The sequence below is a fragment of the Fukomys damarensis genome, unplaced genomic scaffold, assembly GCF_012274545.1.
Source record: "Fukomys damarensis isolate Sample0158 unplaced genomic scaffold, DMR_v1.0_HiC HiC_scaffold_30, whole genome shotgun sequence".
NCBI classification, from domain to species: domain Eukaryota; kingdom Metazoa; phylum Chordata; class Mammalia; order Rodentia; family Bathyergidae; genus Fukomys; species Fukomys damarensis.
This window is the reverse complement of record NW_022900942.1, coordinates 31,863,153-31,889,934: the sequence shown is the minus strand read 5'-3', so window position 1 is coordinate 31,889,934 and position 26,782 is coordinate 31,863,153. Positions and strand designations below refer to the sequence as shown.

The following is a 26,782-nucleotide window of genomic DNA, read 5'->3' as shown; positions in this document are numbered from 1 at the left end:
AACTCCCACCTAATATTAATTAAAAATAATGATGTTCTTCTCTCTGGTTCTCTTACCAAGCATAGTGCTTTAGTCTAACCCTGAGGAGCTGCTGCACATCTCTTGGTTTGTTCCCTCATTCCTGCGGTCAGCATTCATCTCTTCATGAAAGACTCAACAAAATCTCTTAAAATAATGGATCTCTTACCGACCAAGTCTCTAGGGAAGATGAACCAAGGCTTCTCTCCTGATTACCTATTCCTTGCCTTTCACAACAATCCCTGCAATCAATAAATGTGCATTCATTCCTCATTTTTCTAGCCACAGAGGCATTGCTGGCCAAAAGCCATCCATTTTGGATGTTCAGAGTTATTAAGTATGTATTTCTGCAGCCTCCTGTATCCCAAATTGATATGTTCAATAAAAGATTGGTCAAAGAAGGACAAATATCTTAAAGATTTTAATTTGTAATTTGTGGAATCACTCACAATATACACAATGGAAAATAATTTGCATGGATATCTACCAACTTCTACACTATTCAAGTATGGTTAAATCAGTAAATTTAAATAAGAAAATACTGTCATACTTTATTTTGAAGAAATAGTTGATAAATTTTTCAAGGCTACAAGTCTGTAACATTTCAGCAAATACAAAAAATAAATTTACCATCATAGTTGTCGTTGATTTTATTCCCAAACAATGTGATCTGGCCATAATTAGTGATTAATTCATTTGAAATTCATTATGATAATATTAAATGCGTTTAACTCATTTGATACTTCCACAGAGGGAGCAATCCTAGACGACTCTTGTGATTTACTTGTTTTAAAGTTTAAGAGCTCTGAGCATGTGCAAGAAAATAGTTCCACATTGCCCTCTAGTGGTGCTATTGTAAATTACAGCCTTCTTATGTAAGTGAAGAGAACCCTCCTCCTTTGCTCCCAATTCACTCTTAAAGTGTCTTCCCCATCAAAAGACGTTGAAAGAAGATGCCTCTATCCCTACGTAAAAAGAGATTGAAGCAATGTAGTCCACTGTCCACTAGTTAGCCAATAAAATGAGTAACATTTTTATTGTTGTTCAGGCTGATTCAGCGAAGGATCAAGATTAATGGAACATGAAAAAGAAAATCCTATTGTTTCCTGAGTGAATTCAAACTACAGGTTTACAAAAGCACAATGCAGAGGCCAGAGTTAGCCCTTAAGATGTCTAAAAAGTGTGAAGAGAATAACAAAACAAAACAAAACAAAACAAAAACTTTGGTAAGGCTTTTACAAGTGGTGTAGATTCACTTTCTATTGCAGTAACTCTGTTTTTTATAAAGTCAGTGACCTCTCCTGAGACTCAAATTACTAATCAACAACTGCAAAATACCCAAGTAAGACGTTTCCAAGACCCCTTCTAGATCTGGGCAATATTCTTATGCTCTTTCTACTCAATTACCTTTCTCAAGGCTAAGCCGTCATTGTTAGCACCTCTTATTTGAATTTAAGGATGATCTCCCCGGGTGTGCACAGATAGGATCTGTGGAAATGCCTGGTATAATTCATCGGCTCAACAGTTAGGAAGTGATAAGATGACAAGCTTTTCTGCTAGCATACTCTACGCCATGACCAAACATTCAATGAAAGAACTGACCTTATTCAGAGGACTAGAGTTTTGATGAGTGTCAGTATTAGTGAGACTCTATATTGTAGTAGCCCTTACCTCACATTTGTTGGAGGTGGATAAAGAAATGATGGCTACTGTTCAGGACACATGCAGCACCTTGATGACATCACATTATTGTTGTGCAGATTGAAGTGCAAATTCAAACCAGTACAGTGAGAATGACTCAGTTAAGATTGTTTCTTTTTATTTTTTAAAAAAGAAAACTATACACTTCGAAAGACTGACACGCAATAATGCAATAATACTGTGGAAGCCTTAGCACGCGTGTTGTTCAAGAAGGTATGAACTTGGGAGCTAGGAAGTGAGAACAAAGATCAAGACATAAATCAAGTGTCTCATGGACAGTTCTGTAAACTTCCACTGCTACTGAGCTATCTGGTTACCACTTGATTGAATATGACATTCTTCATTCTCAATTATCATCTAAATTGGAGATATGAATCTAAGTCTTACCCAATTTCATTGCATAAGTGAGCACCTGTTTTATTGTTTTATGTCCACTCTTCTTACCAAGAGGCATAAAGTACCACATTTGTTGATGTTGATATGATGGTTAACATCTTGACTGAGAAAGGGTCGATGTCTATTTTTCCACACATGTATGCATTTGTGTGCGGTTGTGTGCGTCAGAACCTCTCTGAGGCTATAGACCCGTGGCCACAGGCCTGTGTATTGTATTGGCTTCACATAATAGCATTGAAATTCCCCAAGTAACAAAGAGCCCAAACAGCATAACGTAAGCTCAACAGCCACTGATGTCTCTGTCACTACAGTGTGGATGGTAACGGTTGTAGGCTATGTAGATGAAAGTAAGTGGTCATACCTTGGACCTGGGGGGGGGCACCCCAGGGTTCCAGGACCCCTTCGAGGACATACTCACCTAAGGAAGTCACATTGGGCCTCATCTCTTGCAGGCACTGTCCCTCTGGGGACTGAGCCTTTATGTACAAACCTTTGTGGGACACTCAACAGCCAAATCATAGCACGCCTGGAGTTAGTCAAGGGATATATTTTGTTTTGCAAGTTTATTTGACTCATTTAAATTCTCAGATAATACATAAAAATGTGTTAATTTCACATGAAAATCTAGAGTTCCAGAAAATCTGACAACGTGGAGTATGTCTTTATACTAATAATATATCTGAACAGTGGCTTCACTTTCTAGATAAATCATGTAACTCACAGGAGTCTTTCTGCCCTGCTGTCATCTAAACACTATAGCCAAATCACCCCTTCTCTCTCTCCCTCTTCCTCATTACAAACTATACTAAACTAAAAAACAAATAACTCTAGCATTCAATTTTGGAATTCCTGATCTCATTCTTGGTCCTTTGAGAAATACCTAGGCAATTGAAAATATATAAATGTATTAGGTTGAACCGAATGGAATTTGAACCACAAAAAACAACTTCATATTTCATTAGATTCAAATCTAATATAAAATGTTTATATTCTCTTTGTGTAGCTGAATCATATGTTTAAAATCAGACTTAGTCTCTACTGTGAAAACTAGAAAGCACGTTTGACTTGGAAGAGGTGCCTGCTGCTGGCCTATCTACATGGGTTTTCACCAGTTTCAATTTCTTTCATTTAAATATTTCTACCTTCTATTATCTTTCTATTTTTTTCCAATTAAGTTTATTGGCACGTGAGGTATACAACACAGTCACGCTCATCACTGGGCTCTTGTACCTTTACATGATGTATCTGTTTCTTATTTTTCCCCCTTTCCCCGGCCCTCCCTTCACCCCCTGCATACGTCCTTATTTACAAAGACTTTGTTTCCATTTTTTCTTTTCTTATGTTTTTTTCTTTCCCCTTCTTTCCTTTCCCCTTCTCCTCCCACTTCCCCTACTCCTTTAGACCTTTTCTTCCTATTGCACATTAACAATTATACATTTTGATCCTTATTTACACTTTTAGTTTTTCATACCATAGAAACTACTCAGTATTCACACGTGTGTCCTATTTATTTCACTTAAGAGTATAGCCTCAGTGTTTATCTTTCTGTTTTAAGTCCTGCCTTTCTCCACAAGTACTAGTTCAAAGTGCGTATCATCTGAGAAGTCTTATGTCATGACCTAATCCCTCACTAAATTTTAGGACCTTAAACTCCTATAGCATCTGCAAGCTCTACCAGATATTTTATTGCTTAATTTTATGTACTCTCATTGTTTTCAGTAGCCAGAATTAAGTTAGTAACATGATAATAGAGGTCTATCTCTTTATAAATAGTCTTGCATCTCAATGGACATTTTACATTTGGTGGTTTATTGCTCTATTAATAGGAAAGCTGGACAACATAAATATTTTAAAAAGGGAATATTCTTTGTGGAGGATAACCAATTCAGTTCTTTGAGTATTTTAGATGCAATCTTGTTCTATTCTGCTTGCTATATGTGTGGTTTTGGTGTCATTGTGGTTTAGAATGGCAATATTTTTAACTCTAGTATTTAGGTCATATATAAGTTTCATAAAGAAAATCTATCTACTCAATTTAAAGAGATCACTATTTAGAGCCAAATACACTAACTTTTAAAGCTTTGTTACTGTGATAAATAAGTTGAAACCTTTGTCAAGACTCTAGGAAACACTACATTCTTTCATCAAGAAATACCTACTGTCTAGATGTCACTGTGTTATCTTGGCAGTTACTAATGCAAACTGTTTACATCCATTCCATCACTGGGGCTGCAAAATCGCAGTATTGTATCATTTGACTTTGTTTGTATGATAATATTCTAAAGAGCGCCTTCCAAGCCTGGGCCCCAATCCACCGCAGGAAGGAGAGCCACGCCTTCTCTTGCCCCTAGCTGCCATCGCTCCAGCACCAGGAAGGTAGCTGCGTAGGCACCCCTGAACCCCCATAACTCCCACCCCACCCCCATGTGCACTTTCGGATCTCCTGATTGTGCCAGTCTTTGGACCCACTCTGAAGAGGCAGAGGTTGTCATAAAGGTTGTCATATTTTTCTGAGTTCCCAACTTTGAATATCTTTAAAGAAAGGGTGTGGGAAACCTGTAGTAGAACGGTGTGGAGTTCAACCGTTCACAAGGTTGGGGAACTCAATCTAGGCCTTGCAGCCTTAGGTCAGTCTGCATCATGGGGTTTAGCCATCAGCTAAATGAGATAAGGGGTCTTGCGTCCTAGCTCTGTCTGAGCCATTAAACGGTAAATATAAAAGAGTTTGTTCACTGCAGACATGTTCTGGACTGCTTCTTGATTTCAATTTTCTGAGTTCCGAGTTCCCAACTTTGAATATCTTTAAAGAAAGGGTGTGGGAAACCTGTAGTAGAACGGTGTGGAGTTCAACCGTTCACAAGGTTGGGGAACTCAATCTAGGCCTTGCAGCCTTAGGTCAGTCTGCATCATGGGGTTTAGCCATCAGCTAAATGAGATAAGGGGTCTTGCGTCCTAGCTCTGTCTGAGCCATTAAACGGTAAATATAAAAGAGTTGAATATCTTTAAAGAAAGGGTGTGGGAAACCTGTAGTAGAACGGTGTGGAGTTCAACCGTTCACAAGGTTGGGGAACTCAATCTAGGCCTTGCAGCCTTAGGTCAGTCTGCATCATGGGGTTTAGCCATCAGCTAAATGAGATAAGGGGTCTTGCGTCCTAGCTCTGTCTGAGCCATTAAACGGTAAATATAAAAGAGTTTGTTCACTGCAGACATGTTCTGGACTGCTTCTTGATTTCAATTTAATTCAAATGATTTAAGGGTGATAGACCAGTGACTACCACAGGTGGTCAGTGTCCAAGTTGTGCTTGATCTTAATGTGTTGCTGATTGTATCAGTCGGGGTAAAGCATTGCCGTTGATTTGATGAGCTGTTTTCTCTGATGTTATGAAGATGAGAATGTCTATGGGTCGTTAGAGACCCAGAAGCTAGGGTGCAACTATATCAGGAAGATGTGGGTGATAACCGAGAGATTAAACCAAGGACAGCCCGACAATAAAAATAAAAATGAGAAAACACTTAAGCAAGACACAAAGACAGACTTCCAGTTCACCAATGGCAAACAGTAGGGCAAATGAGGATGAAAAGGCCAATAGTGAACCACCAGGATACCCTGAGCTCAAAGCACAGGAAGTAACAAAAGAGATCAATTAGGCTCTAGAAAAATTCAAAACAGAAATAATTTCCCAGATAACCATAGAGATGGTTAGCAAAATGAAAGTCGTGATTCGAGACTAGAAAAGAAACTGACAAAAAAATAGATGAGCTCAGGACCACGATAGAAGCCATGAAGGCCCAGCATAAGAAAGAAATGGAAAAAATAAATGCCCAACATAGGAAAGAAATGGAATCCATAAAATAGATTCAAACATATATCCAGATTAAACACTCCATTGAAAATGTATGCAACAGAATAAGAGAATGTGAAGACAGACTTTCAGATATAGAAGATAAGATTGCAATCAGTGACCATGGAAAGAGAGATATCTTATAAACAGTAGGGGATCAAGAGAAATCGATCCAACAACTCCTAGATGATGCAAAGAATAACATAAGACTGATAGGAATACATGAAGTAGCAGGAGAAAATACAAATGACTTTAAAAAACTGTTTGCCGAATTAATGACAGAAAACTTCCCAAACAGAGGGGAAGAATTTGACATTCAGATAAGTGAGGCATATAGGAGCCCAACTAGCCACAATCAAAAAAAAAATCTATACCTAGACATATAATAATCAAGATCCTAGAAACTCAACAGAAGAACAAAACACTACAAGCAGTAAGAGAAAAGAAACAAATCACATGCAAAGGAAAGCCCATCAGAATCACAACAGACTTTTCAACACAAACTCTTAGGGCAAGGAGAGCCTGGAATGAGATATTTCAAGTACTCAAAGAGAACAACCTCCAACCTAGAGTGATGTAGCCTGCAAAACTCTTTTTCAAAATGGATGGGGAAATAAGACACTTCCAAGACAAAGAACACCTGAGAAACTACATGAATACCAAACCAGAACTACAAGCAATTCTAAACAAGATCCTAGAAAAAGACAATGAAGGCAACACCACCATGAGGTCCAACAGAGCAAATCAAATAGGCAAGGCAAGAAACTAAAAGAAGGTGAAAAGGTAAAAAGAGTCAACAAAAGGCCAATAACATGACAATAATAAATCAGTACATATCAGTTATAACCATCAATATCAATGGCCTCAACTCACCAATCAAGAGAAATAGACTGGCAAAATGGAAGAAGAAGCAAAATCCAACAATATGTTGTATACAAGAAACACACCTAGTGCAAAAAGAAGCCCATAGATTGAAAGTGAAAGGATGGAAAACAATTCTCCATGTGACAGGAGACCAGAAAAAAGCAGGAGTAGCAGTCTTATTTGCAGACAAAGCAAATTTCAAACCAAAACTGATTCTAGTATTACTGATGTAGGAAAGTATTGTATCATACCTCTGTGAATTTAAAATATCTTGTACCTGCTTTATGATACATAGTAGTGACCGTGCTTTATCAGAGCTATTTTTAATGATATTACTCTAGAATGTTCTCTTTCCAGATGATGATTAAGATGCTTAAAAAAAAAATGATTCCAAATACCACAACAGCAACAGAACTTTGCTATTTTCTGGATATTATTCTTTTCTTTGTTTTTTTGTTTTTGTTTTTTTAATGGAATGTGCTGAATGTCTATAATTTTGTTCAGATGACTGCAGAACCTGGAGAAGCTGTTGCTGCTATTGATGCATAACATACTGCTATTATTGGTCTTTTTATATAAATATAAATATGTATGTATACACACACACACACACACACACACACACATATATAATTTGAATTTTTGGAAACTTTGACAGTTCTGTCAACTTTGGAAAAAGTTATCCCAATTTACTGTGTTGAGTTGGCATTGTACAGAAATTGATAGCCATATTGATCTAGAAATGTTAATTTATTTTATTTTATTTTTTCCCCTTTGTACAGGGGTAACACACTGTATTAAACATGTAAGGTCATATCTACTTGCATTTGATCACAGAAAGTAATATTCTCTAAATAATGAAAAGAAAGAATAAGATAAGACTACAAGAGCAAGAAGCAATTTAAATATGTTCAGGGACCATTTTCATCTTCAGAATTAAGGATTATTTTAATCTTACATCATTGCCTTTTCTCTTTTACTTTCCTCTTTAGTTTTATTTTAGGATTCCCTATTTTGAAAGTTCATACAGAGATTTCTTTAACTAAAATACCAAATAATTTCTCTGATGTGAAAAACTATAATAGTACACAAGATCCTAATAAGATAATTAATAATGTGAAATTGGAAGTAAAGGGCTAAAAGTGTAGGGAAAGTGGAAAGGATGGGGGACAGGTAATAAGGGAGAGGAAAAAATATGAAAAACTGACAAAATGAAAATAAAGTGTTTGTAAATGGGGAGGGGAGGAGGGTGTGAAGGGAGGGCAGGAACAAGGGGAAAAAATGAGAATCAAGACCTATCATGCAAAGGTACAGGATCCCAATAATGAATGTAACTGTATTGTATACCTAGATTGTACCAATAAACTCAATAAAAAGAAAAAGAAAAAAAAAAGAGGGGCTTCCCATCCTATGTTGTTTGTTTATATCTTGATGAAGTTTATTTAGGAAAGACATGAAAAAATATTTGCTTTTTTAATAGTTCTCAAGATAGCAAGTTGATTCTCTGTCAACTTCAGAAGTGACCTGTTATTGTGCTTTAAAATATGTTCATAAACTCCTGCATTCATGCATATGCAATGGACTTAATGCATTGCAACTCTTAGCTGTATGTATGCACATATTGTCTTCATCCTCAGTCAGTAATATCCATTGGATATGGATATGTCAGGATGTTTCAGGCTCTTTCAGCATGTTTCCTACTTCAAGCTCTGAGTTCACCAGTTCTGCAAGAAGGCTTTGTTTCTTATATATTGAGAAATATTTGTTTTTAAAATCATAGTCTGCACAATAGGAATAGTTGTTTCTATTGAGTAAATGTTTCTAGACTTCTGCAGTGAATAGAGCCAGAACATAGATAAAAGTACCTTTTCAGTTTAAACTTTAAGAGCCTCAGAGTTTATTTAACCTCTTTTATTAAATCTCTGTGTCCTTTCAGCCACACCAAAATCTGATTCTCAAGAACAGAAAAGATTACAGGGTCAGAATTTCTCATGTTTACTTCTTTGTTTTATACCATATTGCATTAGTCTTACAACTACAATAATTATTACCATATCAGTAATAATCATTAAAACATTTGTTTTATTAGACTCTCCTTTTCTTTCTTAATCTTTTATTACTATTGCATCAGAACACACAGCCATTATAAAATAAAGCCCCTTTTTACCCCTCCCTTCCACTTAGTCTTAGCTCTATAGAATTATTGTTCATCAGCTGTCTGTTAGGTCAGTGTTTCTTCTTGTCACCTGGAGGATCTGAAGCCCTAATTGCTAGCAAGAGAGTAGAAGTTTGACTGAACCCTCTGTATTTACAATTAAAGATGTTGTCTAAAAAATTTTGGAGTTACATTTTATTATCCAGAACAGTGATTGCAAACAGCTTTTGATGATACAAGAAGGCCACTGCCACATTGCGTACCATGGGTTCACCACCAAGTGATTCAGAATATCTCCAAATAATCATACTGATTCCTTCTGACATAAAGTATTGTGATCCAAAAGCCTGATGATGATCTAATTCTTCTTATATGCCATATATTGTTTTTCACCATATGAAATAATAATTGTCAATAAAATGAAAAATTTTAGTGTATTTATTCTGCTCCCTTTCTTTTTGGTTTTCTTCCCCAATGATTCCCACTGTGCAGGTGTTAGATCTTCATTCTCTAACTTTAATATTTAATTCTTCTTGCGTTTTGGGGGGGTTTGTTTTCTACTTGTGTTTACTTTGTTCATCATTATTCTTTATAAATTTTCTCTAGGTATAACATTTTTAGATATAACTTTAACTGGAATTATGCCATTTCATTTTGAGTTTTTCTAATTCTAGTTTATATAATATAAAGATATTAAATATCTTTCCTTACCTTATTTATTTTATTTTAATATTGCAAATTTTAATTTGATACATTTTCCTATGTGTTTTCTTTCAGTTTTTCTTGGGTGTGCACTTTTCTGTTAGAATCATGATGAATACACACAACCAATGAATATTTTCGCTTATGATAATTTCATATGGGATTTTTATCTCAATACTTTTTGTTGCTCCCTTTTATGTGAATTGTTTCCTTGCAGTTCCAAAAATTCAAATAGCTTTTCCATTAAACTTGGGTTCAGCAAACTGCATGTAGCAAGTGAAATCAAGCCCAGGTCCTGTTTTTCTGTATTCCCCACTGAACCAAGAATAGTTTTTCTATTTTTGAAGATCAGTACACAAACTAACAAATAGGAATAAACAGTGATACGGGCACTATGATCTTCAGAATTAAAACGTTTCTTATCTGGGTCACTTACAGATAAATTTGCCAACTCCTGACATATACTAAAATCTATGAAAGCTTGGATCAGAATTTCCACGGCCTCTTTTCTGCTTTTTTCTGGACTGTCTCACCTTTTTATTTGTGTTACTTTGGTTCTGCTCAAGTCTTTCTATCTATTCCCAGTAGTCCATCTACTGACCTGGAGAAGAGACACGGTAGCTCAGTTTTCAGCATTTACTTTTTGCTATTCTCAAACTGGTCTGCTAATCTTTCCAGCATTACCTGACTGCTATTTTGGGACTATCCTGCTTTCGAGTTTGATGCTTGCCTTTGATTTTCCCTACACAGATGTGGGTAACACCCAAGTAATAAAACTGTACACTGGTTGTGCACATCCACTTATATTTTGGGGTTTGCATTTTACTAAGTTTTGTGGTGAATATCTAAATGCTTTTGGTTTTCTATCTTGTCATTCAGTTGCTTTTTATAAGGGTACTCAGGAAGATCAAAATTCTATTGGCATTGCTGCCACATGCTTCCCAGAATTCAGTGCATTTATTTTCAAGCAACAATTTACTTAATAGATTATATTAAATTTGTTTTCAGGAAAATGTTTACCCTGAGTATTTCAGTACACTAAATAAAAACATGTTCAAATTGTTTCTGTTTTTCTCCAGAATCAAGTTCCCATTATGTAATCTCCTTAAAAGCTTTTAACAATGCAGGAGAAGGCGTTCCTCTGTATGAGAGTGCTACCACCAGATCTATAACAGGTGAGCGAAAATCGTTAAGCCTCTTGTGACTAGGTAGTTAGTGTTTGAGTAATGGTGAAAAAGAGAAATGGAAGCAAAAATATATAGAAATGAAGAATCTTGGAAATAAATGTGTAGTTAATCTTCTGAGCCTTTTGATGGATATACATATACAGACATGTCAACACAATACTTTTTAATTATTTGGTTTTCAAAATTAAATGAGATGACAGTCTACACTTTCATACATGGGCTTAAAGAATATGGAGCTCAGTAGCTTCGTGGCTTTGGTGTCCTGGTGTTATTCTTCATTCTGGAATAGCTGTTCTCATCTCCAGTCAATGCCACTTAGGCAGAGAGTCCCTGATTATAGACTGCCAAATGCCCGACGGGCCCTTGCTTCTTCGTACATGGTCCTTCAAGCTAAGATGACAAGGATGAGCTCTCTTCCGGGGGCTGATTTGGGTTATGCTGAGTCATGGGTCACTTATTTCTGAGCCTGTAGGTCACCTCTGCAGTGCCACAGGTGTCTGGAATGCAAGGGATTGGCTGCTTCCAAGTCACTTTTACAATCATCATGGAAGCTGGACTTTAAAAGCAGCACAAGAGAATAAAAGAGCTCAAGAAACTTAAAAAAAGATGGGTGAAAAGGTGAGACCCAAGCTATTTATGGAGGAAGGCTATTTGTTAGCAAGGCAGGGCTTACTCTGAAATAGAATTAGTATTCCTCGTGAAACTGAACATTCTCTTGACTATCTAATAACTGACAGACTTTGTATGGAATCTGGAAATATAATGCATGAGTTTCATTTCACTTAGTTAATACTTTAAACCCACATCCCTCCCCAAATATATACTCCTTGGGCCTCGTTTAACTTGTCAGCTATTTTAAACTTAGTGAAATTAAAGCATCTGAGATAGTAAGCACCAGATTCAGTAGCAAGCATCAGAGAGTAGGAAAATTACTGGAGTGTAAGTCCAAAGGATTAAGTTGTGATATGTGTGCATACCAAGTCCCCATGGTGAAGTATTCATGATGTGTCACAAATACATACTAATAAAAAATGAAGTCCAAATGAGTAGGCGTAAATAGAAAATGGTGAGATGCCGTGGTTTCTGCCACTGCCCACATTCATGTAAACTTCATGTATTTTGTTTTCCAAAACCCACAAGTTCCATTTAAAAAGTGCTTTAAAAGTACAGTTGTTTTATGAAATAGCAATTGCTATGTGCTGGGACTTACCATCACTATATTGATTTCAACCCAATTTTCTTGTAAGTCAAAGTAGTTATTTGTTTCTCTTTGAATTTTGGTCTTTGGTTTCCCTGAATGAGATGTGCCCAAAGAGGGATGCACAACTGGGGTATGTTCCAATATATTTATTTATTTTAGAAATGATAGTATCTTCATTGTACCCTCAGAAGGCCTTCTTGTGTCTCAGAAAGACTAATTAGAAGCATTGTCCTAAAGAATATTTACTATCAAACATGTTGTCTTCAGAAAGGAGGATGTGAAGATTTGCAGCCTCTTGTGGAAACTAAGATAAAATGATGGGGGAGTTTCCGGAGTTTTCACTTCCCCTAGATCCCTTGCTCTACAGGAAGCAAGGATCTTCAAGAGATAGCAGGTCACTTTGACTGTCCCAGTGTTCACCATACTTTTTGTTTAGTAAGGCATCTTTTTCCTGCCTGTGTTGAAGATGCTGAGGAGCTGTTCATTGGTGTGGTGACTTTTGGCCATGATTAGGCCACACGAAATTTTACTGAGGCCTGACTATCAAAGCTCTCCTTTTTTTTAACCAAAGTTAAAGCCCACAAGGAAAACCAATAGTGGTAACCTGCTAAATTCAGTTTTCCAACAGAGAATGGTAGGAATAACATTATAAAATTCAAATTAACTGATAAGTTGTCCAGAAATTACCATTTGAGTGATTACCAAATTCTTTCCCTGTACATTTCTTGCCATTTTTAATTATCAACATACGGTGTTCCCAGAGTGATTTCTAAACCACCAGTGATCTATGAGACAATTTTTTTTCATAATATGACTCTTACCATAATTGATCTGAGAAATGCGATCATACTAATATTGGAAATTGGGTGAGGAGTTTTCTTATTGAAGAAAAACCATTAAAGGAATATTTGGAGCAACCCCTCTCCAAAACAAAAGAACAGACTTTTTCCTGAAGTGGAAGAATTATTTTATTATGTTTCCACACATCATGGAGAACAAAGGACAAATAAATGAAATCACAGGTTAAGGTTTGGGAGAAATTCTATCAATAAATATGTCAGAGTGCCATGTAAAAGGCATTCTCTGCCTTTGAGCTTCTGCAAAGTATTCCCATGAGCAGTCTTGGAAGAAGGCCAGCATAAAGTAAATACAAAATATATCAAAAGCAATAAAAGCGTCACACTAAAGAAAGCATCATACTCTGGAGCTTTCTACACACATATGCTCTTAGAATTGGTAGGCTCTGGAGCCTTGTCTCAGACTGGGAATCTCGCAGTCATTATTTGAGCTTCTGAAAGTTCTGCCTACCAGAAGGACGGTCTGGGTTTCATTCTTAGTGTGAGCCTCTTATTTCCTGTTTTTCCAAGACCAAGATGGTTAAACATAGAGAAAAGAAAAAGGCACATAAATATTGGAGAAACAGTGAAGTGTGTTGTTTGACTTTATCCTCACCTGTTTTATCAATGTTCAAATGTTCAAATGAAATATAATCCAAGTATAAAACTGTTATGATCTTTAAAGTTCATTTTGAAGATAAACATGATCTCAGAAAATTCATGGTCTTTTATTAAAATATCTAATAGGAACTAAGTTTTTTTCTTAAAAGGTTTAAGACTATACATTTATGTATTCATTCGTTTGGATGTTGCCACTGGAAAACAGCAAAACACAAAGTAGCAAGTAGAAAGAAAAATAAAACCTGAGTAGGTTAGTGACAAAAGAATGTTTTAATTAATTATTCATTTTCTGATCAGAGAGTACAAGACCCCTGCAGTATGTATCATATGTGTTCATGATCATGCTTGCTGTGCACCAGGGTGTTCTGCTCTATTAGAAATGCTGGAGAGCTGCTTTATACAGATGGGAGGCATAGGACTTTTGTAGCCATGGTATACATGAAACTAGTGCAGAATAAGGAATTTTTAAACTTTTATTTATTTTTAATTAACTTAAATCATACATATAACTAGTGGTTTTTGTGCTAGATAGCCCAGTTCTACAGGAAGTGGTGAGTAAAAAGGGAAGCCACAACTGAAAAAGTTTCCCCCTACAATAGCAGAGAAACACTTGGCCAAAATAGAAATTTCTGGATTTTTTAAAGTACTGATGAATATTAGCTGATAATATTATTGGAAATTTAAGTGAAGCATTCTGAAACTGACTGTAAGAAACCCAGTGACAATAGTCATAAGTAGTATACTATTCTAAAATTAGAAAAAAAAAAACAGAATTGACATATTTCTTGAAGGAAAATCACTACATTTCAAAGTCTTACATAGGAAATAGAAAGTTAATATATGTTTACCAACAAAACTAGATTAAGCAAAGAAACAATAAATAGGGCACTTTCATGATATATGTAAATAAAAAATAAGTTTATAAATTAAAATAGTCTCCCCACACATGTGTAGAACAATGAACACAAAGAGAGGCAGTACCTGCTTTAGTTTGACAAAAGTACTCTTTACTGCTACACAAACCTGATGTATGATTTGGAGCCTGTGGAGACTGCAGTGTCTTGTGTTCCTCCTTCATCATTTCATCATTTTATAAATCCATTTGGGTTCAAAGGAGTCCTTAATAAAAAGGGATATCAAAGGAATACAGAAAGACTGGACTGTGGTTAAAATTTAAATCTCTCTCCATATTCTCTCTCTCTCTCTCTCTCTCTCTCTCTCTCTCTCTCTCTCTCTCTGCCTCTCTCCCTCTCTCTCTCCCTCTCCTCTCTCCCCTTCTCATTCTATTTTGGTTTTCACTTTTATACTTTGCTCCGCAGACCAGTAGCCCAGTAAATAATTACTCAGAAAAACAGAGTGATAAATAAGGGATAGGAATTTGAAATGCAGTGGGCAAAGTGTAGTAATCATCAGAAGGAGCCAGCAGGTGCTCAGCTTTGAATTAGGTTGTTTAGAAAGAAAAAAATAACAGTATACATCACCACAAACATTTCATTTTAACAATTCTCATCTCCCCAAATGGCATCATACACCCAGCCTGAGAGATATGCTACACATCTGCTTTTTATTTTGGTACTGAAAATACATATTACATAATATAAAGATTAATTTTTCAAATGTAAATATATTAAGGCAAACTTTAAATGCTTGTATTGGACTATTAACATTGCCGCAAAATCTCAGCACCTCTCTGGGTGAAGATAAGCTCAAGGGTTTTTTTAGTTAGAGAATTTTGTAAAATCACACACATCATCTGGTCATGTTATGGATCAAAGCATGTCTATACCTTACTGCAAATCTTGTCAATCTGTAGGTAGTTAATTTTGTCTTCCCATTCAATAAGTAAAAGGTTCCACTGAGCTCAGAACTTTAGATCCAAGAGTATCAAATGATACACTGAGAACAGATATAATTACTCTGAGCTGGTGGGTAACATACACCACTTCTAAAGTGGTACAACCTGGCAAACCTTTTGCAATCTGAACCCTGATGACCAAATATCAATTGACCTCATGAACTCATAAACTTGGTCACTTACAACTATACACGGGTTTGTTTGGATGTCAGGTGCTTTGTTCTTTACTGTTTGTACCTAAACAACATTTATGTAGACATGAGCTAAACAATAATGAAAATATTGGAGAAACTTCGTCATCAGGCTAGAGAATGAGAAGGAAAAAAAGCCATATATTCAACAAGAGTTGATTTCCTTTGCAGGAAAATATAAGCCAGAAGCATCATTTTATCTTGCTGTTTTAAGTTGTCTATATAGTCATAAAATTGGTAAATGTTGTACTGTAACTTTTAAGAAGCAAAGTAGAATATTCCAACAAATATGGACTTTTGTAATATATAACCAGAGGTGATAGCCAAATTGATAAAAAATTAGGCAATAAGTATAGAAATATCATTATTTTGTGACATAGGAAGACTGTTGCTGATGTTTTCTCATTAAATTAATTGCATTTTTTTCTGTTCTTCTCATGTTCCCTCTCATCATTATTGCCATGCATTTAACTCATTGTGATGTGTTACCACTGATATTTATTTTTAATGCTTTTATTTATGTACTTATGTGTTTGTTTCATTTTATGGGTTTTCAACCCAGATCCCACTGACCCAGTTGACTATTACCCTTTGCTTGATGATTTCCCCACCTCCGTCCCAGATATCTCCACCCCCATGCTCCCACCAGTAGGTGTGCAAGCTGTGGCTCTTACCCATGAGGCTGTGAGGGTCAGCTGGGCAGATAACTCTGTTCCTAAGAACCAAAAATCATCCGAAGTAAGGTTATACACCGTCCGGTGGAGGACCAGCTTTTCTGCCAGTGCCAAGTACAAGGTAACGTTGTAATTGATTGCATGAAATCTAAAATGAACTGTGATTTTTTTCTGATGTGTAGTTTGAAGTACTTTCTGGACTATTATGAGTCAGTTTGCTAAAGAAATTTTACATGAGAAACAAAGCTTTTCAGTAATCAGTATTTAAGATTAGTACGGGGTAATTAGTTTTTAAGAAACAAATTTAGGATGAAGTAGAAATACATTGAGTTACAAAATGCTGTTTGAACTCCATTGGATATTAGGTTTCTGTCAGTAATTTGTTTTTACATGGGGTAATGTCATTTTCTTTTTTTGAAAATAGCAGATCTCCAATAATATTTTCTGGATAGATTTTGATATTTTTCTTTTCGTTTGGAATGTACATTGACACCCAAGGTATCCTCATTAATATCAAAGAGACCCATATTACAGTGACTGTGACTTAAGAGTAGATACCATGAAGATATTTTTGTACCATCTAAAGAAAGCAGTCTGCATCAGTGGTGGTAGACCTTTTAGAGACGATTAACAAAACAGTAACACAAAACTTACTTATCTCTTGCAAAGTGCCAACCCTGCGATTAAACTCGAATACTGATGTTTTAGTTTAGAAAAAAAAAAAACTCATACATTAACATCTTTTGTCATAAAAGAAAAATAAATAATATGTGTTAGGTTTGTCACCACTGTACTATTGACTCCCACATTTAGTCTTGAAAACACCCTCTTGTGGTAAAGAAAATCCCCTAGAACTAACATAAATCACAAGAGCCCCTGTTCTTGTACTTATCACTGAGTCATCTCAAAACCCCTCTTAGTACTTCTTAGGGATATATTTGAGGCACTGTCATTACCTTTTCCAAATTTCTACCAGTCAACCTCAGCAACTAAAAAAACCAGAAATGATGGAGACCATCACGTGACCTCTTAAACCTGACACAGTGGAAGTATATATGGGCAATACACAAGTGATTATAGAGCACCTGCTAAGTATATGTACCTATTCTGGTTCTGGTTCAAGAGGTAGTTTATTTTGAAAATACATTTTAGTTTTGTTACCTAATATATTATGGATAATTTTGAAATGAGATATGCCCCTAGTTTCATAGACATGTTTGAAAGAAGTCCTAAGTTAGTCAAGTGAGTTAATATCTGGAAAAATATATAAGATTTATGATTGTAATGATTCCCAAAGTGAAGATATTTTGGGGGGAAGAAAGCTTGAAAAATAAGAAGAAAAAATGTGAGATAATGAAAAGATGGAAATAAAATATTTGTAGATGGGGAGGGGAGGAGGGGGTGAAGGGAGGGCAGGGACAAGGGGAAAAAAGACTTGTCATGTAGAGGTACAAGATCCCAACAATGAATGTAACTGTACTGTATCCCTAAAATGTAGCAATAAACTCAATTAAAGCTGAAAAAAAAAATAAGAACATCTATGTCACAGGCAACCAAGGAATCAAATAACTCAATCCTGGCCCTCCGTATCCTTCAGGAACCCTTTTATTTCTGTTTTTTTCCTCTATACTCTAGTAGTTTTCAGAAAGAATTTATGTCATTTGTGTAATGTCCCTTTCACTTAGCCACCACTTCCCTTAATCCAGCCTCAATCTTGTGGTGAATTGGTGGAAGACGAAGTTTCCATCTTTGGGAATTTCTGACTCTAAACGTAGAGACGGTAGCAAAATCCCACTAATAATTCTTTAGGTTCATCTCTCTCTTTCTGTCATCATACTGGATCTGCTTCTATGGCCTCTCAACCTTTAAATGGCATAAAATGCACATTTCATCATAAATCGATTTTTAGTTGAAATCATTTAATAAACAGTTTTCTTTGGTAATGCTTCTCTGGTAGACTTTGAAAATCTCTTCAGGCAAGTCCAAATATTATCACTGATATAAAATACATTGTAAGTACCCCATCCATCTCCTTACAGTGTAAGATTTTAGGACTCAGCACATCCATAAATAAAGATAATATTATCAGAAAAGTCAACCAAGAAAACATATGAGAGCATTAAAAATATCTCTTTATATATAGATTACTCATTTCAGCTTACTTTTAAAAGACAACTTTTTCCGTTTAAAAATTTTTATATTCATAATTGTTAGTATTTTGTGGACACATTCATTTCACAGAACGGCCACAGCTTCTTTGCCAGATGTGCAATGTTCCAAAGGACAATGATTGCTTTCTGCAAAAGGTTTTGAGCTCCAAAATTTCTTGAGGCAAATGATTTCAGTTGAATAAGTTAGTATAGCAGACACAGAATTATTGTGTCTCACAAAGAATGTCTGTGAAAAGAGAGGCAACCCAAAAAGTTTTTAGCTGTTTCTTTTCCCATCATCTTCCCTGAATAAGGCTAATGATAAATGTAACTATTGTTTACGTATGGCTTTCAGTTTCTAATATGTCACCCTCCTTCACACACACACACACACACACCATTCTTCATCCACATCTGAGGTGAGAAGGGTTAGAAGAAAGGAAAACAGTCAGATAGGTTGGAGTGGGAAGGACAAACGAAGGAGATATCTGGTCTACCAAAAAAATACACATTTTATAAATAAGGTAACAGATTCTTTGGTTTGTACTTTTCAAGCTACTGTCTTTTCTGTTATTTAATCTCTTTTCCCATGTTAACTTTTTAAGATAGGTAAGGCATGCACAAAATTTTTACAATACATAAAATCCAATGATCTGGGCTCAAGAGTTGACTTCACTATATCTTGTTATATCAGTTAATTTAGTCTCATTTTAATCTATATGATATACATACTCATACTTACAATAAAAAGAATAACATTTTTCATAGTGAAAAGTGTTTATATATGTGTGCATGTTCCTTGAGGAAGACATAGGAAAGGGTGTAACTAACCCATCGAAGTAAAGCTACAGTAATCTGATGGGACCATATAAAGCCCTCCCCACAAAAATACCCTTGTAGATTGTGTATGCCCAAATCATCCATAATCCTGACACATATGGTTTGATTTTCCAAAGCCCTGCTTTGGCTTTCCTAAGAAGAAGAAGAAGAAGAAGAGGGGGGAAGGGGGAGGAGGGATTTTCTATCCAGTGTTTAATCACATCCAGTTTTACACAAGTTTCCATTCAAAATGGATCCATTGACAGTTGACTAGGCTTGTGAGGTATAGCATGAATATTGCAGAAAACAGTTCTGCGTGACTCAATCTCATTCCTCAAGATACAACTCAAAAAGGAATTTAACATATATCCAAAAGTATATATAATGTGAGACATTGCATGAAATATTGTAGCTACCATTAAGACCTACTCTGAGCCAGGCATTATCTTTTAATTCATGCCACACTTTAAGTAATGCTATGAGATCAATTCTATGATTATTTCATTACATAGATGAGGGAGCTTGTTAAGGTCTCCTTCTAGAAGAGGGGACTCAGGGGTATGACCGTGGACACAATGAATGACCAAAAGTTGATGGCCAGTGGCAAAGTTTATTTTAACACAGGGTCTTATATAGTAGTTTCAAGGCCACACACACAAGCATGATCACAGTGGTTGGAAGATTAACTTCAGTCACAGGAGGCATGAGTAAGATAAACAGTAGTCACAAGAATCTACAAGCAGAAACACACTGTTCAAACTAAGACCATAACATCAAGATAAAACATCATCTGTTTACGACCAGAAGGGGGTATAAACTGGGAACAGGAACAAAGAAGGAATTAGGGGGTTGTTTGTAGGCCAAGGGACTTGGCTCCAGCACCTCACCTTCGGGACACCTGTGCCCCGGTGAGAACCAGCCTTCCGGGACTCAGGGTCAGCGCTTCGGCCGTCCGTCCTCTCTTGCCCCAACAGGGGCCGAGGCTCAGAGAGGCACTGCCTAAATACCCTGTTATCAAACATAACTGACCATAAATTTCAAAAATATTCCCAGGCTTAATGATTTAAAATAACCAGTAGCCTTCTACAAGTTTCCAGAGAAAATGAATAAGTGAATCGTATTTGTAAATGTCGATCTGTTATTCTAGACCATAAAGTTTATAGTGCTCATGGCACCCAGAATCCCAGTGGATCACAAAGAGACTGGTTGTATTGAGATAAGATTCTGCCCTCCTATGAAAAATATTTCTATTTCCCCATTTCTCACTCCTGTTTCCATGTGTAGAATTCAGAGGTATTAGAAATGATCATGAAGCAAGGCAGTACTGGAAATTATGTGTCAGGATGTCACATACTAGCTGCCTAGTTTGGGTTTTATTTGATTCCATCTTTGTGATCATATAAAATATATTTGTATTTCTTTAGGACACATTTTATAGCTATTTTTAAGGAGAGCTTCTGATAAATGTTTCTGAGGTCATCATTTTAATAGAATGGATAGCCACATCGTTAAGATGTTATTAGTGCAATTAAATATTTATTTAGTATTGTAACACAGTGTAGGATTTTCATAGCTATAGCCTAAGAGATTCACATGGGGAATGAAAAAAAATGATTTACCATAGTACAATGGCGGGGGGCATCTGTCTAAGAGAAGAAAGAGCTTTCTTTGACTCTGTAGGCATAGATATACAACAAATGCAATATATATAGATATAAAAGTAAATAAGTTTGGAAAAAAGACCAAGATCTAAATATCAAGCACAAGTACATCTTATAAGAAGTAAAAATTAGTTTTGAATTTGACTGGTCGTCTGTAAAACATGCTTTAATTTAAGAAACTAATCTGGTTTTTCTCTTCATTATCATTTTGATTCTTTAAAAGCAATAAGGATATAATTAATTTATGTGCTATTAAAATAACTTCTTGTTTAAAAGGCAAATGATGGATTGAGAAGGTTTAAGTAATGCTAGCACTACTTTGCATGACAATGTAATCCTTCAGTATTTATCCAATTTGGTCTTCCTTTCCTCATCAGTTACTCCAGTTACCATACTTACATGTTTCTTTAATGTGAAGTAGACAAAAAGAAAAGCACATGACACAAAATCTCTTTTATTCTATTTTCTTAAGAGCTAAATAGATACTAGAAGCACTAAAAATTTTTACTTTAAAATATTTTCCTAAAACATGTAAGCAATAAATGCTAATAAATTATCTTAGTTACCACTGGACAATAATAAGGATCTATGTGAAATATATAATATTAACCTAAATTTTTGTTTTAAATAAATTTAAAACCAAGTCAGAACAGAAACCTTCCAAAGATGGAGTTGACAGAGGCAGTATTGTTTGTCCTGTGCTGTGCTTATTGCCTCAGTTAAGAAAGTGTATCAGCAGCTATGCCTTTCAAAACAACATAATACCTGGTTTATCAGTCATGACTTAGATGTATAATCAGCCCATATAAGCTGTTGACAGAAAAGACACACTGCCAATCCTTGTCCTAGCTCCTCTGTTATTTTGAAATAGACTTGGTTTTTGCTGGCTTTACTTGATATTCTTTTTACATGTCTTGACTTAGCAAATTAACAGAGTTCATTTTTTTCCTCTCTTTACTTATTTCCTACTTGTATAGTCAGAAGACACAACTTCTCTCAGCTACACAGCAACAGGCCTCAAGCCAAACACGATGTATGAGTTCTCAGTCATGGTAACCAAAAACAGAAGGTCCAGCACATGGAGCATGACTGCACATGCCACCACATATGAAGCAGGTATGTAACAAAGGGCTCACCTCAAAGTGTCTACTTTTGACATTTCATGAAGGTTGAAATATATGAGAACTGTGGTTTCTCCATTACACTTAACATATATGAAATACTTTATGATTTATAGTTCACATCAGTTTTATAGTTAATAGCTTTCTTGTTACTCTAGAAAACGAAAAAATGAGTCTCCAATAAATTAAATCATGTGGATGCAAGATTAATATGTGGTTTCCTTTTTTTTTTTTTTTTTTTTTTTTTCATTTTTGTGTTTTTTTTTTTTTTTTTTTTTTTTTTTTGGTACCAGGCAGTGATTTTATTATCTTTTCCTCCATGACTGAACATATAAAGATAAAGGAAGTAATATATTCTTCTACTGTAAAGATGGGTGGAATATATCAAAATCCACTCATTGAATTTTCTTTAAATAATCCTCTAGGGAAACCTGTGGGTAAACTGAGGGTCCTATGGCAAGTAAGAGGCAAAGCAGACTCAACCCACTATAGTCTGGCTTCAGAGTCAGTGCAGTGACAACTGTGCTCACCAACCTTGTCTGAAGAAAGGCAGGAAATGCTTTCATGGGGACACTTTTGTGGAAGGACCTAGCATGCTTTAAGTGCAAGTGTGCCTGGCTGGCAATGTCATATATCACATCTCTCACATTTTATCTTGGTTCTTCCTTCAAAAGTCCTCTCGTGAGTCACTGTGCAGCATACAAATATCCATGGGAAGGAATAGTTTCTTCTGCTGCTGTGATAGGGTGCTGCCCTCAAACTAGTGACAATGCCCTGTGCCTTTCCTATGTGACTGGTAGCATGATCTGTGTGGAGATCCTTTATACCCAATATTTCTAGTGCTAAATACAGAAGACAGCACTGTGTGTTTTCAGGATAATTTTTAAGTTCTTGGATATTATGATATGCTTTGTCATACAAATCTTTTTTCTCGTTCATCAATGATTTTCATAAGCCATCTTTTAGTCAAATGATGTCTCCTGACAGCTTTCCGTAGTTCAGTGGCCACAGGCTGATGCGGTGGGTTATCACAGTATTTATCTTCCACAGTTTTCCTCCAAAACTGCATTCGCATCAGTCCAATTGTCTCCTCAGAAACTGATCCTGTTACCTGAGCCAGTTCCACATTGAAGGCCCTCAGTGCAAAAACAGAGCTTTGGGATTCTGCAGGAAGCAGCAGGAAGCACAAATAACTCAAAATCTCATTCCTATCTATGCTGTGGATAAAAAGAAGTATGCACGCAAAAACGCTGAGGTTAACACTAATGGTCAGGTGAGGTGACATTCTTTAGGCAACCCAAGAAACTTCTGCCTCAACTTTGCAGCCATGCGATGGCTGCTGTGGCCTCACTCCCTCCACACATTCACACCCCCGGACCCTGAGAACTTCTGGCCACCAGCCTGGACCACAAATAGGTCACACTGTGTCGCTTCTTAAAGGTGTTAATTTGGGGATCCCTAGATAAATCTTTTCAATACATTTAAGTAAAGAACGGAAATCCACAGGTTCAACTCTGTTTTTGTATTTGCTGAACTCTAAGTATTTAGTAACTTGAAAGAAATTAGATACAAAATAAAACCTTGCATTATAACTGTAGTTTCATAGATACTGATCCTAAATAACCACACACACACACACACACACACACACACACACAAATTACAATTATAGTTCTAATTTTTACATCAGACTATTGCCTTAACTTTTAGATTTCTACTATGAGTATATTTATGTTATTCTGCATACTTCTGTAAGAAGTTTTTTCTAGTTGGTCTAATTTAGTTTTTTTTTCTTTTATTGAGTGTATTGGTACATTTTAGGTATACAGTGCAGTTACATTTATTATTGGGATTATGTACCTTTACATGACAGGTGGTCTTGGTTCTCATTTTTTCCCTTTGTCCCTGCCCTCCCTTCACCCCTTCTCCCCTCCCCATTTACAAACACTTTATTTCTATTTTTTCATTTTCTCATATTTATCCCTTATTATACTTCCCCTACCCATCCCACTTTCCCTACACATTTAGCCCTTTTCTTCCTATTTCACATTGTCAATTATCTCATTAGGATCTTATGTACTATTACAGTTTATTCACACCAGACAAACTATTTGTATTTACACATGTCACTTATTTATTTCACTTAGGAGTATATCCTCAATATTTATCCATTTTCCTATGAATGAATCTAATTTATCATTCTTTATGGCTGAGTAGTATTTAATTTTATAGAGAAACCACACCTTCTTTATCCAATCTCCAACTGATGGGCAAATGGGCTGTTTCAAAGTTTTAGCTATTACAAACTGTGCCACTATAAACATGGTGTGCATATATCACTCTGGTATGATTCTTTTAATTCTTTTGGAAAGATACCCAACAGAGGGATGCCTAGGTCAAATGGAACCTATATTCCCAGCTCTTTGAGGTATCTCCATACTGATTTCCACAGTGCTTGCACCAGTCTGCACTCCCACCAACAATGGAGAAGGGTTCCTTTCTCCCCACAACCCTGCCAACATTTGTTATTGGTTGCTTTCTTGATAGCAGCCATTCTTTGTGGGGAGAGGTAAAATCTCAGTGTTGTTTTCATCTGCATCTCTCAAATGACCAGTGATGTAGAACATTTTTTCATATTTTTACTTGCTGCTTTTACTTCTTTGTCTGAGAAATGTCTGTTCATTTCAGATGCCCATCTTTGAATCGGGTCTTTATATTTGGGTGTGCTGATAGCTTTGAGCTCTTTATATATTCTAGAAAATAGTCCTTTGTCCAAGGAGCATCTGGTAAAATTTTTTCCCACATTGTAGGTTGTCTCTTAGTTCTGTTGATGGTTTCTTTTGCAGCACAGAAGTTTTTTAATAAGATGAAATCCCAGTTGTTGATTCTTTCTGCTAGTTCCCGTGCTACTAAGGATTTGTTCATAAAATCTTTTCCTATACCAATGTCTTCCAGAGTTCTGCCTAACTTATCTTCCAGCAAGTTTAGTGTTTATGTTTTAATATTTAGTCTGTGATCCACTTGGATTTTAGTTTAGTGCACAGTGAAAGATAAGGGTCCAGTTTTAATCTTTGGTAAGTTGAGGTCCAGTTTTTTCAACACCATTTATTAAAGAGGCTATCTTTCCTCCACTGAGGATGATCAACTCCTTTGTCAAAGATGAGGTAGCTGAGTACATCTGGATTTGTTTTTGTGTCTTCCAATCTGTTCTACTGATCCTCAGGTCTATTTCTTTGCCAGTACTGTGCTATTTTTATCACAGTAGCTTTGTAGTATAGTTTCAAACTGAGAATTGTTATACCTGCTTCCATGTGTCTGTTGCCTAGGATGGCTTTTGCTATTCTAGGTCTCTTATGGTTCCAAATGAATTTTTGGATTCTTTTTCCTAGTTCTGTGAAATATAGTGTTGGAATTTCAATTGGCATTACATTGAATATGTATAGGAGTTTTGGTAGTATGGCCATTTTCACTATGTTGATTCTTCCTACCCAGGAACAGGGGATATCTTTCCATTTTCTTATATCCTCTTCGATCTCTTTTTTCAGAGTGCTGTAGTTTTCAGTGTAGAGGTCTTTTGCTTCATTTGCTAGATTTATTCCTAGATACTTCATTTTTTTGGGTGCTATTGTGAAAGGAATTGTTTCCCTAATTTCTCTTTCCATGAGTCTGTTATTTGAGTACAAGAAGGCTATTCATTTTTGACTGTTGACCTTGTGTCCAGCTACTCTGCTAAAAGTATCAATTAAGTCTAGAAGTCTTTTGGTAGAGTTTTTTGGGTCTTCAATGTAGAGTATCATATCATCAGCAAATAATGACATTTTAACTTCTTCCTTTGCTATCTTTATTGCTTTAATTTCTTTCTCTTGTCCAATTGCTATGGCTAATGTTTCCAGAACTATATCGAAGAGGAGTGGTGATAGTGGGCATCCTTGTCTTGTTCCTGATTTTAACGTGAAGGTTTTCAGTTTTGGGCCATTTAATATAATGTTGGCTGCTGGTTTTCATAAATAGCCTTTATTAAATTGAGATATAGACCATCTATTCCAAATTTTTGCAGAGTTTTTATCATGAATCGGTGTTGAATTTTGTCAAATGCTTTTTCTGCATCTATCGAGAGGATCATTTGTTTTTTTGTGCTTGACTCGGTTAATATAGTGTATTAAATTTATCAACTTACGTATGTTGAACCATGCTTGCATCCCTGGAATAAATCCAACTTGGTCAGTATGTATGACCTTCTTAATGATCTTCTGTATTCTGTTTGCTAGTATCTTATTAAGGATTTTTGCATCTATCTTCATTAAGGAAATTGGCCGGTAGTTCTCTTTTTTAGTTGCATCTTCCCTGGTTTGGGAATAAAGTGATACTTGCTTCTAGGAATGAATTTGGAAATATTGCTTCCTTTTCAATTTCATTGAAACGTTTGAAGAGTAATGGCAGTAGTTCTTCTCTAAACGTCTTGTAAAATTCAGCAGTGAATCAATCAGGACCTGGGCTTTTCTTTGTTGGTAAATTTTTAATTACATTTTCAATTTCACTGATTGTAATTGGGGTGTTTAAAAAGTTTTTATGATCTTTGTTCAACTTTGGTAATTAATAAGTATCTGAAATCTGTCCATTTCTTTTGTGTTTTCTATTTTGTTAGAGTACAGGTTCTCAAAGTAGGTATTGACTACCTCTAGATTTCCATTGGATCTGTTGTGACTTCACCTTTTTCATTCCTAATTGGATGTATCTGAGACTTTTCTTTCCTTTTTTTTTTTTGCTAAGATTAGCTAAGGGTTTATC

General features: G+C 35.8%; 1 protein-coding gene and 1 pseudogene across 3 annotated transcripts in view; one reads left to right on the top strand and one right to left on the bottom strand.

The window, feature by feature from the left end:
- The window catches only part of Dcc (DCC netrin 1 receptor), a 1,126,179-nt gene that overhangs the window by 977,226 nt on the left and 122,171 nt on the right, over positions 1–26,782 (top strand). For all 3 annotated transcript variants that reach the window (XM_033757479.1, XM_033757478.1, XM_033757477.1), the window contains exons 16-18: positions 10,758–10,853; positions 16,132–16,364; positions 21,851–21,989. In XM_033757479.1, coding sequence (XP_033613370.1) covers positions 10,758–10,853; positions 16,132–16,364; positions 21,851–21,989 — 468 coding nt within the window. The remainder of the gene's footprint in view (positions 1–10,757; positions 10,854–16,131; positions 16,365–21,850; positions 21,990–26,782) is intronic.
- Positions 22,300–23,279, bottom strand: LOC104851517 (annotated as a pseudogene).